We start from the raw sequence: 18,625 nt of genomic DNA on the forward strand, positions 1-18,625 counted from the left end.
CAGGTGGACGCAGTTGCATATCCTCACATTAACAATGCGCGCGGTGTTTTCATAAAACAAAATAAAAGATCCATCACGTCGCTCAACTTGCAGACGACTACGCTGGACCGCTTTTTCCACTGCACACCAGAGCCGCACCGGGGCTTGCCGAAGCGGCCCGACCCGCCTACACAAGGCGCAGCGTTCTCCCGACCTCACTCGCGATGTATAGGTGATGCCTTGTCCTTCACGGCGTACTGACTGACGTGTTGTGGACGCGTTATATCAGCCCCTCCCCTGGCGCTGCTTGGCCCCGAGCCAGTCCCAGCCAATCACCACCCGGTGCTGGCTCGGCTTGGCAAAATCGCCAGTCGGGGGGAGGGGGGGTGGAAACATCGCATGGTGCTGCGAGGGGCTCCCCGCTGGCTTGGCTCGAGTGTGCCAGTGGAAAAAAAGGGGATGTTCAAGTGAAGCCCCGTTCTATTACTAAACTATAAACTTTTTATTTTACCATATAAGGCCCCACTGAGCTATATAGCTCTTTTTTTTCAGAAGCGACCTAGCAAATCACAAATTATCGCTCAACGAAGTGGCTTATCACGTGGAAATGTATACCAGCCAAATACTCTAAAGGCGTGTTGATCCTGAATGTGGAAGGAAAAACCAGAGGACCCGGACAAAAATCCACGCGACCACGGGTAGAGAGACATGCACACTCCAAATATACAGGCGTCAGGGTCGGGATCGAACCCACGACCTGCATACCAGGCGAGGAAGTTAACATCTCGCCACTGTGCAGATAGCCTGGCACATGCGCCGTGGTGACGTCGCCACCACTTAGTGCGGAACGGCGGTTGCTGTCAAAGCGTACCGACTGACATCACACAATGAACACTTCCTTAGCAACGCCACTGGACCTGCTTGGCCCCCAAAGTCTTATGAAGCCGGCGGCGCATCACGGTTTAGTTGCAGCTCGGTTTATGCTAATAGCCAGTAGAAAACCGGCCGTGCCGTGACGGCCCCACACTGGCTCGGCTCGGATGTTCCAGTGGAAAGGTCGCTAAAATAGTCCGCGTGTCCTGAATCAAGCAGCACGAGTATTGAGCATCGACACGAAGACATTTTAGTTGAGTTAAATCCCCGATATGTAAATTGCATATCGTGGTCTGGATGTGGCTGAAATGGGGAGAGATGACTGGTGTTATGTGCGATAAGAGGGCCCCCCTAATGGACAGCCACACCCGGACTTTGTGCCTCCTCCCGTGGCAGCCGGAGGGCGTGGAGGCAAGCACTCACACATAAACACACACAAACAGACTCGACAAACAAGGAACAACAATATCTATAATACAGGATGTGACGTTACAGGCAATGAATGGCCCTTCTTCATAGCGCATAGGCAGAGAGATGTTAGTGGATAATACTAATAGTTGAAGACAGCGCTTATACGCTATGGGACATGATGAGAATTAAATTTTAAAATGTGCTACTAATGACCGGTTTTTAAATTGGCCTATCAATATTTACATCATAGCTATTAACATGCAAACCCTCCAATAATTATTAGAAAAGTACTGCTAAGTACACTCATTTATATCTAAAAGCACAATTGTGCTTGTGGACTGCCAACACAAGCATTGATGTGCGTAATGGCCCTTCATTGTACACAAGCATTACCAACATGTGTCCGATGGACAGACTTGCCCGCGCCATAGAAATGTGGAATGCCCACCACTGTCTCAGGGCTGTAAGCGGAAGATGAGCAACCCGCGTCAATGTTCACTTGATGAGCAAAACCACTTCGACTCGGAGAGAAATGTGCACCGTGCCAGCAGGTTTCGTACGGCCGATGGAGATGCCAGAGCAGGCAGCTCACAATTTCACATTCATGGGGTCAAGCCAGACAAACCGTCAAAAAATGAACCCGTAAAAACAAAGTTTTTCACTATAAATCCTTTATATGCGTGGCATCGGTTTTATTTTGTTATTCATTTCTGTTTTTCTTGAGTAAGAGTTTCATTTTTATCACATTCGTATTTTAAGTTAAATATGAAAAAAAAAATTCTTAAAAAGTGGAAAATTTAGGAAAAAAATTTTCACGAAAATAAATTGTCACGCACAACGAGTCTGTGTGCAAAATGTCAGCTCGATTGGATCACGGGAAGTGGGTTAAAAAAAACGACCGAAAGATTTGCACGGTCGTAAGCGCGCAAGCAAGCAAGCAAGTGAACTTAATATAAAGGATTTAAAAAAGAGGTTTTGTTGGGTTAGATCGCGTCAAGTTTAAATATGTCGTTAAACCCGCCACCACCCGCCACGGCCAATTAGTAAAGGTTTGCCATGTAAACAAAACGTGCCAATTCGTTACTAGTTCAGCACACACCGCTTGTGTGTTGAAGACTAAATCCACGACATTTACAGGCAAGCGTGTGAGGAGCGGCGGCCCGCATCGCTCTGATGTCTCCCTCGTATTTATGGACCGGGCATTGCGTCATAATAACTACGTTATGGTTCATTCTGGATGACCAACAGTCGCACACTGGAGAGTTTTTAAAGTTTACATTTGTGCATCAGGTATCATCATCTGCCATGGTTTGTGCAGTGGATGGCATGCGGTTCGGGGTGGACCATGTGCTTCGTGGAAGATCAAAGCCAGGGATCTTCTGCGTCGTGCCTTTCGCAAGGTGGCAGTGTGGTGCAGTAATTGACTTGTGCTCACACACACACAGTCTAAATAGCATTGTATTGCTTTCAAATTGGGTTGGGCAATCGAATGCCAGAGCTGGAAAGTTCATATTCATATGGCAAAGACCAGTGATCCCTGAATACAACAGGCGATGTTCATCCAGACAGCGCTATGTTTACTGTCCCCAGAGAGATGGCAATGATGATGATGATGACAATGATGTTCGTAATGGCCCTTCATTGTACATAGAGATGACAAGCCTCTCTGGTCAGACCTCTCTGGCATCTGTGTGTTATGAAGAAAGTCCATTGCCCGAAACGTCACCTATTTATATATGTCATACTTTTTCGTTCAAGGTTGTGTTATTGACAAATGTGTTGAGTGTTTGCCATTTGCCCCTGTGCACCACTGCGATCGAAACGTCGTAATCTATTAATTTTCTATCTACGTGACTTTACCGAAAGAACCAAAGAGTAATAATAATAATACACGTGTTGTCTCTTTCCCTGAAACTCCAGTCTTGCACAAAAACGACACACGGCACACCACTGCGCTGCAGTGATATCACGTGGATATGTTGCTACGCTGCAAGATACTATTACTGTACACTGGTGTAGTGAGAGCTTGGAGACAGGGTGGGAGTTGTTGGTTGCCGTTTGTGATGGCGTGTTTTTGTAAAGGAGCTAAACTAACCTTGGAAAATGCCCCTGGGACGATCCCTGTTGGCGCGGCGAGCCTGGGAACGCTGAGAAAAACGTGGGACAGGTCTGAAATAAGTGAGAACTGCCTTGTGTGAGAAGCGAAATTGCGTCAGCTCCACTGTTTACACTCTTGGCATCGCTGGGGGAAAAAGAGGACTGCACAATCACCAAGTTACTGGGTCAAATCGGGCTAAGACTCAACGTGGAACGTTGGGCCAACAGTTCCAACCATGTGTGAACGTCGGCATGTTTCTTTTTACTGGGAGCAGTCCTTCCCAACCTTTTGCTTGCCCTGTACTCTCTCTCTCGGGTCCCCACCTTTCCCAACTGTAGATCAGACTCAGGTTCCTATATTTTATATTCGTCAGCACGGGGGCTATTGTCAAACCTGTGCAGTTTCCTGCAATACGGTACAGTACCGGTACCAGCAACTGGGTACGGACGTTTTGCTCAAAATATCTTCCAGTATTTGGTGTTAACAGGAGGGTGTGGTGGGGGCTTTAATATTTGAACAAGCCAGATTTTATGCTAATTTATTTGAGTACCGTAATTGCATACAGCAGGAAATAGGCTAAATTTGTATCACGTTTACACGCAATGTACACCCAAGGCATGTAGTTACACTTAACAAGCGGAATAACGATTAACTAAATATCTTTAATTTTAAAATCACACCTGACACACGCGTAACACCAGACGAGAGGGCTTCATTACAGCCGAAGCTGTCCGTGGCTGAGCTCCAGAAAAATGAACCCGTAAAAACAAAGTTTTTCACTATAAATCCTTTATATGCGTGGCATCGGTTTTATTTTATTATTCATTTCTGTTTTTCTTGAGTAAGAGTTTCATTTTTATCACATTGGTATTTTAAATTAAATATGACGTTTTTTTTTTCCTAAAAAGTGGAAAATTTTGGAAAAAAAATTTCACGAAAATAAATTGTCACGCACAACGAGTCTGTGTGCAAAATGTCAGCTCGATTGGATCACGGGAAGTGGGTTAAAAAACCTACCGATAGATTTGCACGGTCGTAATCGCGCAAGCAAGTGAACTTAATATAAAGGATTTAAAAATCACACCTGACACACGCGTAACACCAGACGAGAGGGCTTAATTTCAGCCGAAGCTGTCCGTGGCTGCCACACCCCATCGTCCCAGAGTCGTGATCGAGGCTTGGGAAAGAAATCCCTGACCTGACAAAACACTCGGCACATGCCACCTGATTTACACCAGACGCTTCTATGCATTATTAATGCACCTATTGTGCGTAGTAACTGCGACATGTTCAAGTCAAGACCACTTTGTAGGGATTTCAACAGTGGGTAGTCCTATAGAGTAGATCGACTTACGGACAGACCTCTGGAACCTAACTAGTTCGTAAGTAGAGGAGTGCCTGTACTGTGTTAGGCTATGTTCGTAAGTAGAGGAGTCCCTGCGATGTGTTTGGATGCGTTCGTAAGTAGAGGAGTGCATGTACTGTGTTTGGCTGTGTTCGTAAGTAGAGGAGTCTCTGTAATGTGTTTGGATGCGTTCGTAAGTAGAGGAGTGTCTGTACTGTGTTAGACTGTGTTCGTAAGTAGAGGAGTCCCTGTAATGCGTTTGGATGTGTTCGTAAGTAGAGGAGTGTATGTACTGTGTTAGGCTGTGTTCGTAAGTAGAGGAGTCCCTTTGATGCGTCTGGATGCGTTCGTAAGTAGAGGAGTGCCTGTACTGTGTTTGGCTGCGTACATTTCCGCATGCTAAGTCATGTTGAAGAAGAGCTACATAGCTCCCGTCGGCCTTACCTGATTAAATACAACATTTTATTGTTAGTTTAATTTTACCACCGAACTTTGCTTCACCGCTTACTGAGTGAACTGATTTTTTAAACGCGTTTTGCGCGCGCGTGCGTCCCACGCGGCCGCCGTAGCGTCCGCGGTTGCCGTGGAAACGGGAAAGCATGGAGATCACCGGCAGCGAATACCGGGGAGACGAGAAGAACGGGCGGTGAGGAGACGCCACCCTCACCACTCACTCACCACTCCTCACCACGCTCACCACGCTCACCACTCACTCACCACCCTCATCACCACACCCTCACCACGCTAACCACCCTCACCACTCACTCACCACCCTGACCACCACACCCTCACCACTCACTCCTCACCACCACACACTCACCATGCTCACCACTCACTCACCACCCTCACCACTCACTCACCACCCTCATCACCACACCCTCACCACGCTAACCACCCTCACCACTCACTCATCACCACCACACACTCACCATGCTCACCACTCACTCACCACTCCTCACCACTCCTCACCACCACCACACACTCACCATGCTCACCACTCACTCACCACTCACTCACCACTCCTCACCACTCCTCACCACCACCACACACTCACCATGCTCACCACTCACTCACCACTCACTCACCACTCACTCACCACTCACTCACCACCACCATACACTCACCATGCTCACCACTCACTCACCACTCCTCACCACCACTCACCACCACTCCTCACCACGCTCACCACCCTCACCACTCCTCACCACCACCACACACTCACCATGCTCACCACTCACTCACCACTCCTCACCACCATACACTCACCACACTCACCACGCTCACCACTCACTCCTCACCACCATACACTCACCACACTCACCACGCTCACCACTCACTCACCACTCCTCACCACCACTCACCACCACTCATCACCACGCTCACCACCCTCACCACTCCTCACCACCACACACTCACCACCCTCACCACTCACTCACAACTCCTCACCACCACCACTCACTCACCACGCTCACCACCCTCACCACTCCTCACCACCACCACACACTCACCATGCTCACCACTCACTCACCACCCTCACCACCACACACTCACCACCCTCACCACTCACTCACCACCCTCACCACCACCATACACTCACCACACTCACTCACTCCTCACCACCCTCACCACTCACTCACCCCTCACCACCCTCACCACCCTCACCATGCTCACCACGCTCACCACCACTCCTCACCACCCTCACCACCACCACTCCTCACCACCCTCACCACGCTCACCACCACCACTCCTCACCACCCTCACCACCCTCACCACCACCCTCACCACCACACCCTCACCACGCTCACCATGCTCACCACGCTCACCACCACCACACACTCACCACTCACTCACCACCCTCACCACCCTCACCATGCTCACCACCACTCCTCACCACCACCACCCTCACCATGCTCACCACCCTCACCACTCCTCACCATGCTCACCACCACTCCTCACCACCCTCACCACGCTCACCACGCTCACCACCACCATACACTCACCACACTCACCACGCTCACCACCCTCACCACCACACGCTCACCACCCTCACCACCCTCACCACCCTCACCACCACCATGCTCACCACTCACTCACCACTCACTCACCACTCACTCACCACCACTCCTCACCACCCTCACCATGCTCACCACCACTCCTCATCACCCTCACCATGCTCACCACTCCTCACCATGCTCACCACCACTCCTCACCACCCTCACCATGCTCACCACCACTCCTCACCACCCTCACCATGCTCACCACCACTCCTCACCATGCTCACCACCACTCCTCACCACCCTCACCATGCTCACCACCACTCCTCACCATGCTCACCACTCACTCACCACTCACTCACCACCACCATACACTCACCACACTCACCACGCTCACCATGCGAACCGCCCTCACCACCACCATACACTCACCACACTCACCACGCTCACCACCACCATACACTCACCACGCTCACCACGCTCACAACCACCACCCTCGCCACTCCTCACCACGCTCACCACTCACTCACCACCACACACTCACCACGCTCACCACGCTCACCACTCACTCACCACCCTCACCACCACACCCTCACCACGCTCACCACCCTCACCATGCTCACCACTCACTCACCACCCTCACCACCACACACTCACCACGCTCACCACCCTCACCATGCTCACCACTCACTCACCACCCTCGCCACCACACACTCACCACGCTCACCACCCTCACCACGCTCACCACTCACTCACCACCCTCACCACCACACCCTCACCACGATCACCACCCTCACCATGCTCACCACTCACTCACCACCCTCACCACCACACACTCACCACGCTCACCACCCTCACCATGCTCACCACTCACTCACCACCCTCACCACCACACACTCACCACGCTCACCACCCTCACCATGCTCACCACTCACTCACCACCCTCACCACCACACACTCACCACGCTCACCACCCTCACCACGCTCACCACTCACTCACCACCCTCACCACCACACCCTCACCACGCTCACCACGCTCACCACGCTCACCACTCACTCACCACCCTCACCACCACGCTCACCATGCTCACCACGCTCACCACGCTCACCACTCACTCACCACCCTCACCACGCTCACCACGCTCACCACTCCTCACCACCCTCACCACCACTCCTCACCACCCTCACCACGCTCACCACTCACTCACCACCCTCACCACCACTCCTCACCACCCTCACCACGCTCCCCACGCTCACCACTCACTCATCACCCTCACCACCACACCCTCACCACGCTCACCACGCTCACCACGCTCACCACTCACTCACCACCCTCACCACCACGCTCACCATGCTCACCACGCTCACCACGCTCACCACTCACTCACCACCCACTCACCACGCTCACCACGCTCACCACTCCTCACCACCCTCACCACCACTCCTCACCACCCTCACCACGCTCACCACGCTCACCACTCACTCACCACCCTCACCACCACTCCTCACCACCCTCACCACGCTCACCAAGCTCACCACTCACTCACCACCCTCACCACCACTCCTCACCACCCTCACCACGCTCACCACGCTCACCACTCCTAACCACCACCACACCCTCACCACTCCTTACCACACACTCACCACTCACTCACCACTCCTCACCACCCTCACCACCACACACTCACCACTCCTCACCACCACCACACACTCACCACCCTCACTACGCTCACCACCACCCTCACACCTCCTCACCACCCTCACCACCACCACACACTCACCACCACACACTCACCACCCTCACCACCACACACTCACCACCCTCACTACGCTCCCCACCACCCTCACACCTCCTCACCACCCTCACCACCCTCACCACCCACTCACCACACACTCACCACCACTCACTCACCACGCTCACCACTCCTCACCACCCTCACCACTCACTCACCACTCCTCACCACCCTCATTAACCACTCCTCACCATGCTCACCACCCTCACCACCACACACTCACCACGCTCACCACCACCCTCACAACTCCTCACCACCACCACTCACTCACCACGCTCACCACCCTCACCACTCCTCACCACCCTTACCACTCCTCACCACCCTCACCACTCCTGACCACCACCACTCGCTCATCACGCTCACCACCACACCCTCACCACGCTCACCACACCCTCACCACGCTCACCACCACCACTCAATCACCACGCTCACCACCACCACCTCACCACTCCTCACCACCACCACACACTCACCATGCTCACCACCACACACCACCCTCACCATGCTCACCACCCTCACCACTCCTCACCACCACCCTCACAACTCCTGACCACCACGACCACACACTCACCACGCTCACCACAACGCACTCACCACCCTCACCACCACCACCCTCACAACTCACCACCACCACTCACTCACCACGCTCACCACCACACACTCACCACCCACACTACCACTCACTCACCACGCTCACCACCCTCACCACCACCCTCACAACTCACCACCACTACTCACTCACCACGCTCACCACCACACATTCACCACCGCTCACCGTTCCTCACCACCACCACCACCCTCACAACTCCTCAGAGATTGGGGATTAATAAAGTACAACCATAACCACAATCATATAAATAGAAATCTATTTTATAGCAATATATTGGGGGGGGGGGGACATTTTGAGCATATTTGAATATTATCTGACACCCACAGTTGACGGCGGCCGCGCGCGTGTTCCATGTCACCCGAGGCGTATTGTCTTGAGCTTGCAGGATGGAGGGCGAGGGCTGCTACACGTTCTGCACCGGGTCGCGCTACGAAGGCACGCTGAAGGATGGTCTCCCCCATGGGCAGGGCACCATGCACTTTCCCGGACGGGGAAAGTATCAGGCTACCTGGGAGAATGGGCGAGTGGTTGAGGTACGGTGGATCCGATTTGAGACCGAAACGGCAGGAGGATTTCCCCGCGACTCTGGCTGTCGCCTGATGATGCTGGTTGTAATTACCAGCGGAACGTCACTTTGTACTCGATTAGTAGATGTTGTGGGTTTACTCTCCAACGCACCGGTGTGCTGAACTCGTAACGAATTGGCACGTTCTGTTTACATGACAAACCTTTGCCAATCGGCTGTGTCGGGTGGTGGTGGGTTTCACGACACATTTATATTTCCGCGATATAACCCAAAAACCTCTATTATGGACAATATTGTTCGTGAAAGCCTACTTGTTAAGCAGATCCGATTAGTATTGCAACCTTTTCCACTGCAGGCCAACCCCCGGATGAAATTCTCACGTCGGCCTAACGCTATGAAAACGCGGTAGCAAACTGCAATTAAGTTCTACACAAACACCACCAGATCTCAGTAAAATCAAATTCTGGCAATCGACACAACAAATTCCAATTCACGGACTCTCCGGGGTCAAGACCCGGACAGGTGGCAGCCCTGAGGTGTGATTGTGAGACCTTGGTATTCCTGAGCAGACACAAAGCTGCTATACACTTGCATGCACGACTTGCATTGTTAGCATTTAAATGTTTTACTTTACTTCGACTGAATTTAACATGGTGAAGAGCATGAAGCCGCCACCAGTGAGCAGCTTTATCGAGCCAGAATTCGATCAATACATTGGCACGTTGAAATATTAGCTTGGTATAAAGGTGACAATATTGTGGCCGAACCAACCGGTGTTGCTGTACTAGTGACGAATTGGCCACGTTCTGTTTACGTGACAGCCCTTACTAGTTGGCTGTGTCGGGTGGTGGCGGGTTTTATCGACACATTGATATATTTACGCGATCTAACCCGAAAACCTCTATTATGAATGAATAATTTTATTTGCTCTAAAATTCTGAGGTTTAAAAAAAATGATACATAGTATTATTCCTGCATTGCCATATTCTATACTTTTTTTAAGTGTTATTTTTTTACCATGCGTCTTGCCAGGGGACATACATATTTGCAGATGGTTTGGTGTACGCAGAAGAAGGCTGGTCGTACTGCACTGGAGACGATCGCCGCTTCTACACAGAGATCTGCAACGGCCTCAAACCAGCTGGTTTGTCCTCCAAACAAGCACACGTGTCGGCCTAAACTCGAGCGTGTAGTCAGTAGCGGTGGCGTAGTGGTTAAAGCACTCCGTTATCATTCCATTGATATCAGATTATTGATTCCTGGACATGCACACGGCAGTGGTGTTTCTTAGAGCAAATTGTTTTATTTCCAAGCATATCATGATTGTCTCTTGCATTTCACACCGTCAAGAATTGATACGATACAATGTGGATGTATACAGCGTCTAAATGCGGCTGCATCTCAAGTCACCGTCAGAAACTCAGTGCATATTAATTTTTTATAGCGAGAAAGACAGTCCTGGGTTTCTACGTGGGTCTATGGGTATCTATGTGAGTCTGTAGGTCTTCAAGCAAGCGTAGTGTGGATATTTATATATTTTTATAAAGACAAATATACAAAAGTAGGAAGAGTAAAAAAGGGCAGTCTTGAGCCTGGACTTTTGTAATGAAGGTAAAATAGGAGCAGTTTAACACGCAGGCCTTCGCGACCAATATCCATAACCTGTAAACCTGTGTTATGGGACAAATACTGTAGAAGCAGTATTGGCACATTGTCCATTCAAATCAAGTGAAATTTTGAGGTATCCCAGCAGGTGGCGGTATTTCACTTTGTTGGACGATACAGAACTTTACACGGGGGTCTACAATGTCAAAGTACCACCCACGTTATCAGTAACGTGCGATTAACACAAATGACATGTCGCGCGCTACATTTGAATGGAATTACAATTATTTACATTCTGAAATACAAACTCCGATGGGTCACTTAACACAAATTCCACAGCATCACAGCCTCCACGACCTTCACTTTGTGCTCTTGTCTAGAGGAAGGTCAGTCAGTGTGCGCACCATCGTTCTCTTGACAAGCGCTCGCCAAAACTCGCTCCTCCACGTGACGGGCACAACCTGTACCCCGCGTTACATCACGCGTGACAAGCACAGGTTAACAAACGGCACGCTTAGGTAACTTGACGGTAACGACACTTTGCAGACACCCTGTCATGTTTAGCCCCCGATGCGTTCACTAAGCCAATCATGCGCCTTTGGTGGCACCAGCCAACTTCATCTGGGTAATCCCTTCTGGAGAAGCACCTGCCTCCGAGTTGTGGAAGGATCTGTCCGTCCCAGGATTAGGCTGCTCAACCATCCACAGAAGAACCCCAACAACAGAGGCATCATCTTATAACATGGACAGCCGCAACTGATTAAGCCCAAGCAGAGTGTGTCTCCACTGCGGTGTTCTTCCATATCTCTGTGGTCTCGCTGAGTGTCTTTGAGTCTCCCAGTCCGTTCTAATATACATCGTATAGGAATGAAAATTATTCTAATCGATTGTAATGTGCGCGTATTGTGAGCGCGTGGAGAGAATTTTGACCGATGAAGCAATGCGTCGTTGCGTGGCTGTGGGTATGCACACGTGTACGGCGGCGCAGGTCGTTCACAGCTGACAAACATCGACCCCCCGAGGGAGATCCCGCCGCGCTGCTACGACTGCGGCGACGGTTTCTATGATCCGGGGACCCGTGTGGTGTCCGACTACAATCACGAGTTCCTCCGCAACGCAGGTGCGATCCTCACGCCTGCCTTCTCTACGCAATAAACTATAGAAACTAAAACTAAACTTTTTATTTATTTTACCAGCTCTTTTTCAGAAGCGACCTGGCCACAAATGATAGCTCAACGAAGTGGCTTATCATCACGTGGATATTTTTAGCAACCAAATACTCTAGATGATAATTTCTTTACAATAGATTGTTGTGTTCAGCTTGTTGTCCTTCCCCCCCGCACCTCTGATCAGCGCGGTTGGCTCCGTATGGTGTGAAAGAAGTTCAGCACGCGTACTGTACGCTTACACTGGGTACAGTCTTGTGCTTGCCCTACCACCTCTTCGATTTGTCTCGTCGGGCTTTGCCGCATCCGTTGCTCATGAACGATGTTAACTTACCCCTTGGCCGTCCACTTTCGCCTTGTCGCTTTCAACGAGAGGCCTTTGGTCGTCTTGTGTTGTCCGTTTGGAGCACACGGCCACGGTTGGTTTGTTCGACTGTGACGCTGGAATCGGATCAGCTCTCGGGGGGGATATCTGCGGTTCTTATTAATTGCGTTCGTTTAAGTTGCTGGAATTTATGGTGCACCTGTGCTGTGAGGAAGGGTCATTACCCGATACGTCGCCTGTTATATATTGTTCATGTTAAAGCGGTGTTATTGACAGATTTGGTGAGGTTATTTATTTATTTATTTTCTGTTCTGTTCGTTGTTAATTTTGGAATAGGTTTATTTTCAATCACACTTCACCAACACACACACGGTCGTGTACTTCACCCGGGGCTTAATGTTTTCACGAGAGCCTTGAACGATGTCAATGGAAGAGCACTGCTTTATTGCTGATGGCTTTGGCAGGCTTCGTATCGATTGCAGAGGTGAAAGGCCGATTTGAACCTTCTCCACGCTTGTCCCTGAGCACTCGAGTCTGACTCTGTCACTCCGATGGTATGACATTAAATCCCTTAAAGCCTGACCTTTGTCTCAAGGTGCATTAAACAGTCCTGACCTGTCAATGGCGTTCCGATGAGTGTGAAAACGTTATAAAGGAGATGCGATTTTCTCATGTTAGCCGTGGGTTGATGAATGCAAATTTGCACAGTGTCTGGGATCAATGCGATATTGAATTGGTCAGCCAGCTGGGAGTGTGACCGGAGGCTTGCCTTTCTCTTACTTAAACGTTACAAATGGATGGTTTTGCACCCATTGATCTGGTACGTTTAGAACATATGGGAGGTGTAAATTAGCCATTTTGTACACCTGCAACCTTTTAGGCATTTTGGCGGTGGCTTGCAGAGCATTCCTTGTTTGGTCATTGTATAATTCACCAATTGTATGCAGTTGGTTTTCTGTTGAGGTCATTGGCTAAGGATCTTGCATCTCTGCATATAAAACATAACACTCGTTACCCAGTCTCATGTCGGTGAGACTGGGTAACCAGTGACTCATTTTACATCAAAATGTCTATTGTATCACTATTCACGAACAGCCCAATTATGTGCTTGGTAATTAAGTAGCATGTGGGGTGATAGAACAACATGACAGACACTGGGTGAAGTGTAAGAGTTTAAAGGACATCATCAACTTAATTAATATTTTCTAAATCTACACCGTATAAACCTGTGGGGGGGTGACGTGGGCCAGCAATAGTAACGCGTTATCCACTCATTGCAGAGGTTAGTGGTTCGGCTCCGGAAGGCCGCCCTGGTTAACACTGCCGGTGTTTGAACCACGAATAATGCGCCATGTGCTTTAAAGTGGACGTTAAAGATCACCTGATCTCACTTGAAACTAGTAGGCCATTGTGTGCTGGGTGTCATGGTCCAAATTTTCCAAATTCTAAAACTTGCCTGAAAATTGCTCAATTGCGAATACACACAGCAGCAATCATCGCCACCCCCCTACTGGCAGACGAATGCCCACCTGCAGGCTAGGCGCTGAGAAACATTGTGCCGCACAAGAACAGCTTGCATTGGGGGTGCCCTTAGAATGTCTGAGATTATTTGTGATGTAACTCACTTAACGCGCATAACTTGCTCCGAGACGCTCCAGGCACTGAAAAACAAACTGTTATTGTTACTCTTATTATCCCTCCCTGCTTGACAAAGAGTTTGTTAAGATGTTAATGAAGCTAAACAATGTCTTCAATGTCTTCTGTGCTATTACATTTGCTCGTGGTGAGAAATCCGTGTGGTGTTCCTTGGGCAACTTTATCGCTGCTTGTTTAACTTAAGAGCGGTGTGTGCCCTTCACATCGGCTTGCCACCCTGCACAATCAGCATGGGCGCAACACGTGTCAGATTGGCATCCTCAGAACTATTCTAACTCTTTCAGAAAAAAAAAAACTCGCACGATTTGACGCGATTGTCGCAAACACAACCGTCTTGCCAGGGCTATGCGATCCTGAAGTACAAAACTTTTGACCGCGTGAGCTTTGTCCATTGTTTTTCTCGCTTCAAAGGGCGCCATGCCAGCTGTGCGCGTGCTGCACGGGGCTGCGCTCGAGCAACTTGCGTCACGTGGAGCACACTGAGCGTGCCCCTAATAATACGTTGCCGTTTGCTGTTGTTGTCGATTTGTTTTCAAGACGACGATGAGCACGACTGGATTGTGCGGAACTGCCGGAAGGGTTGGGACGAGAACGTGGGAGTGCGCATCGTAGATGAGCAGTAGCTTGCGGTCGAGTGCGTGTGCGGTCCGCTTGGCGTCTCGTGGGACATCTTGCCGCCGACAAGCGATAACGCTGGATCAAATAGGTTATTCCAACGATGACCGTACTTCGAACAAAGCCCGTGACTACACCACAAACCTTGAACAAGCTACGGCTCCAGCCAGCCAGCCAGAAATTCCATCATCTGGAGAGGAAAAAAAACCGCAGTGCATAATCAAAGTCAATGACAGAGAACCAGATTCACATCTTGTTATTTAGTGATGGAATCGTTGGAGCACTTTTACAAAAGATCGGTCAGAAAGGAACATTCGCCAACACGTGGATCTGGCCCACATCGTCAATATATCCTAAGAAGTGAAACGGGCTTAATACACATGGAAAAAAATACACAATAATTATCATAATTATAATAACTGACTACATTTGGTATTCGCACCATGCTTACAGTGTAGGGCTTTCACGAAATTGCCCTGCATAAAAGACATCGTGTGCAGTAGTTTCACAGTAAGGAGCAGTGTTCCTGTGTGTAATCTCACTTGATTGATTTGCAGGTAATGTCTTTAGCTCGGCAAATTTGGACCCATGACTCCGGCACACAAAAGCCTACTCTTTACGAATAAGGTCACGGGATCTTTGACGCCCACTGTTAAGCAGACAGCTCATGTACCACGGTTAAAACACCTTCAATATGACCCACGGCCACCTGCCGCATTCGAAACACGAACATCTGAAGCAAGCAACAAACAGGCTACCGCTGGGTTATGTCACCACCCCGAAGAGGCATATAATCCACCTTGTTTCCCTTCACCGTTCTGTGACAGATCCCGCGTGTAAAGCAAGTGTGTGTGTGTGTGTGTTTTTAATGGGCTTCGGTGTGCGGTTAACTTCAGAACCGGGTGAATAAATGGACAAGGCTGAAAGCTGCATTCCGTTTCAAGTTGCTTCGCTGTGCACACACTGTTTTTCCTTCTGATACACAGACAACACAACAATGCGCGCGGTCGTTATTGAGTAACCAAAGCTCTCTACCGGCACCCCCCAGTCAAAGTTGATCCTCGCTCCATCCCTAGCCCAGCCGATGGTGTTTGTAAGTGATTTGAGAGGACCCCTATGCCAGTTATTCCTTCCCGACGGGATTAATCTCAGGCTGGAAGGGATGTTCTTGTATGGGATCGCTGGGAATAACAGTGGCGATATGATGACAATCATTTCAAGAAATGCACTCACGATCCACAATTCGAATCAATCCGACTGCTGGATGAAGGTCTCCCTCCTCATGCCCGTGTTGGTCGTGGGGGGTTGATTGACCATACTTCACCACACTGGTCAGTGCAGGTTGGTGATGGGGTGGTGCTAACCCTGTGCAGATATGACTCGCCTTTGATGGCAGTTGACGTCCAGGCCATAGCACATTGTGCTCATCACTGCCTTACCAATTTGGAGTGTAATTGGTTTTATAACCAAAATATGCACGGTTGAATTGGTTTATTTATGAAATGTTTGCTATTGCGATCTTCATTGTAATAAATGTGAGAACATTAAGCGGTGTTACATCGCTATACAATGCTGTTACAAACGCCGCTCAGACGATTGATTTTGATGCAATGTGGTGCACAGTTTAATTGATTTCACAACAGTTTTTGGCATTCACGTATAATGACAGGTTCTGCAAGCGTCCGAGTAATTGCCGTTTGTCAAGGCATACTACCTCCGCACTCTTTAAAATGTAATTTGTGAATCAAATGAGGGGGCAGCCGAGAAAATGACATAACCAGCCACCGGATAATTACACCTCAACCCGGCGCAAATTGTCACGTTTAAAATATTTCCTTCCGTTCACAAAGCGGGGAGGTGGGGGATGATTTAAACGTTAAATGTAATTTTCTTAATCACCGTTGTGGGCGCGTTTGCGAAGCAAAACTTCTCGCGGCTGTGATCGGTGGTCTAAATTTTTTTTGGCTTTTGCTTATCTGGAAACCGGGCGCATTCGCTCCGTGACCTACGTGGCGCAAAACAAAAATACGCGACAGCGGTAAAGGGCCCCCCGTGACTGGCTTGTTGGGCCAACGCAGCGAACGGACACGATTGCTGCGAAGCCGTCCGCGCGTGTCCTTGAGCGCGAGGAGCGACTTATTTTACTTCGTTACAAACCGACGATTACCTTGCGGAAAATAGGCGAGCAATTGTCCCCGTGCGATGCTGTTGGGGTGAGGGTGGAATGCTTCGGCGATGTGGGGTCCTAGGATGGAATGCGCATTATACGTTTGAATTATAATTATTATTGCTGCGTTTTGGCTGCGTTGATCTCTGTATATGGATGTTTTCTGTCAATGAGTATTTTACACGCGTGACGTCAGCATTCAAACATAAGAATATTTATTTATACACGGGGTCAGAACGTTACAGCAACAAACAATACAAAACACGACGGGAGTGCAAAGTACAAGAAGGGTAAACAGATCACCCAAACACGTACAAATACAACACTCAACCAGCCACATCCTACCAGACTAAGCACACTGAGGTATTTACCTATTTTTTCAAAAGCGACCTGGCCACAAATGAGAGCTCAACATAGTGGCTTATCATTTGGGCATTTATAGCAGCCAAAATCATCTAAATGTCTATAAGATAATCTAAATAGACATTGTTGGCGAACTGCTTAATGTTCACAGGCAAGGGATATTTTGTGTAATCAATGAGTCCTCGTTCGACACGAAACTATAATGCCAAATAATCGTTAATCGTCAGGTTATTTTGTGTTATGTTGTTATATTATTTTACCAAAAACTGCGTACAGTGATTGGCTTTCCAGACCAAGCAACATTTGTTTAACCAAGCGAACTCTAAAACAGTATAAGAATAGGTTTTATCCTTTCCGGCAATAAAATAGGTGTTAAGATGTTCAAACACCAAACAGAAACCTTTTGCAAGGACTCATGGTCTGCATTAACCACGCGTACTTGCGGTGAACATGCAAACAAAAACATGCTCTGGTAGTATATGTGTAGTGAGCGTAAGTAGCGCACGAGACGTCGATGGAGGCAACACTTATTTATTAACAAGAGCTACGATACAGCAGCACGTAGCGAACCCTCACACGTGAAGGGGCAACGGCCCCTTCACCCGATTCTACTAGAGAATGTGTTCATCAGCTAACGTTCCTCGTGAGCTCCTACTACACCCCTCTATCTCAGACCATCCTAAAGGAGGCTAACTGTAGATTTGAAGCTTTCGTGACTGCAAGGATTCATACTCTTAGTTCTTTCGGTAAAGTCACGTAGATAAAAAAATTAAATTAAAATTAATAAAAAATAAAATAATAACCGTCACAGCCATATTTGCTGTATCACTTGATGCAGCAAATGTGGCTGTGACGGTCCCACCTGATGACGGAGACTTGTGTTGCCTCCGAAACGTCGTGATTTTATTATTTTATTTTTATAAATTTTAATTTCATTTTTTTACCTACGTGACTTTACCGAAAGAACTAAGAGTAGGAGGCTAACTAACCTGGCCCAGCTTCGGCTCAGGTCCGACCCTCAGCCACTCGAGTCTGGCCCTCACAGTGACCCAGACCTCGCTCTCCGAGGTCGCCCCTGGCTTGCCCTGCTCGGCTCTTA

The 18,625-nt window shown here is 49.1% G+C and overlaps 1 protein-coding gene across 1 annotated transcript; it reads left to right on the forward strand.

Annotated features, from left to right (window-relative positions):
- Positions 1 to 5,206: 5,206 nt before the first annotated feature.
- On the forward strand, positions 5,207 to 15,922 carry LOC133354739 (MORN repeat-containing protein 5-like). Its single transcript, XM_061571804.1, has 5 exons — positions 5,207 to 5,352; positions 9,489 to 9,636; positions 10,662 to 10,773; positions 12,223 to 12,354; positions 14,919 to 15,922. The coding sequence occupies exons 1-5, from the start codon at positions 5,306 to 5,308 to the stop codon at positions 15,002 to 15,004; spliced, it is 525 nt and encodes a 174-aa protein (XP_061427788.1). The 5' UTR covers positions 5,207 to 5,305; the 3' UTR covers positions 15,005 to 15,922.
- Positions 15,923 to 18,625: the final 2,703 nt, after the last annotated feature.

Source organism: Lethenteron reissneri, chromosome 48 (genome assembly GCF_015708825.2).
Source record: "Lethenteron reissneri isolate LAM-NWPU_2019-01 chromosome 48, ASM1570882v1, whole genome shotgun sequence".
In the NCBI taxonomy this organism is placed as follows: domain Eukaryota; kingdom Metazoa; phylum Chordata; class Hyperoartia; order Petromyzontiformes; family Petromyzontidae; genus Lethenteron; species Lethenteron reissneri.

What these genes read in the sequence shown, in the direction of transcription:
- LOC133354739 (XM_061571804.1), top strand. Translation starts at nt 5,306, where the DNA reads ATGGAGATCACCGGCAGCGAATACCGGGGAGACGAGAAGAACGGGCG. An exon ending in GGAGACGAGAAGAACGGGCG is followed by an intron (nt 5,353 to 9,488) that starts GTGAGGAGACGC and finishes TTGAGCTTGCAG; the next exon opens with GATGGAGGGCGAGGGCTGCT. An exon ending in CAACGGCCTCAAACCAGCTG is followed by an intron (nt 10,774 to 12,222) that starts GTTTGTCCTCCA and finishes ACGGCGGCGCAG; the next exon opens with GTCGTTCACAGCTGACAAAC.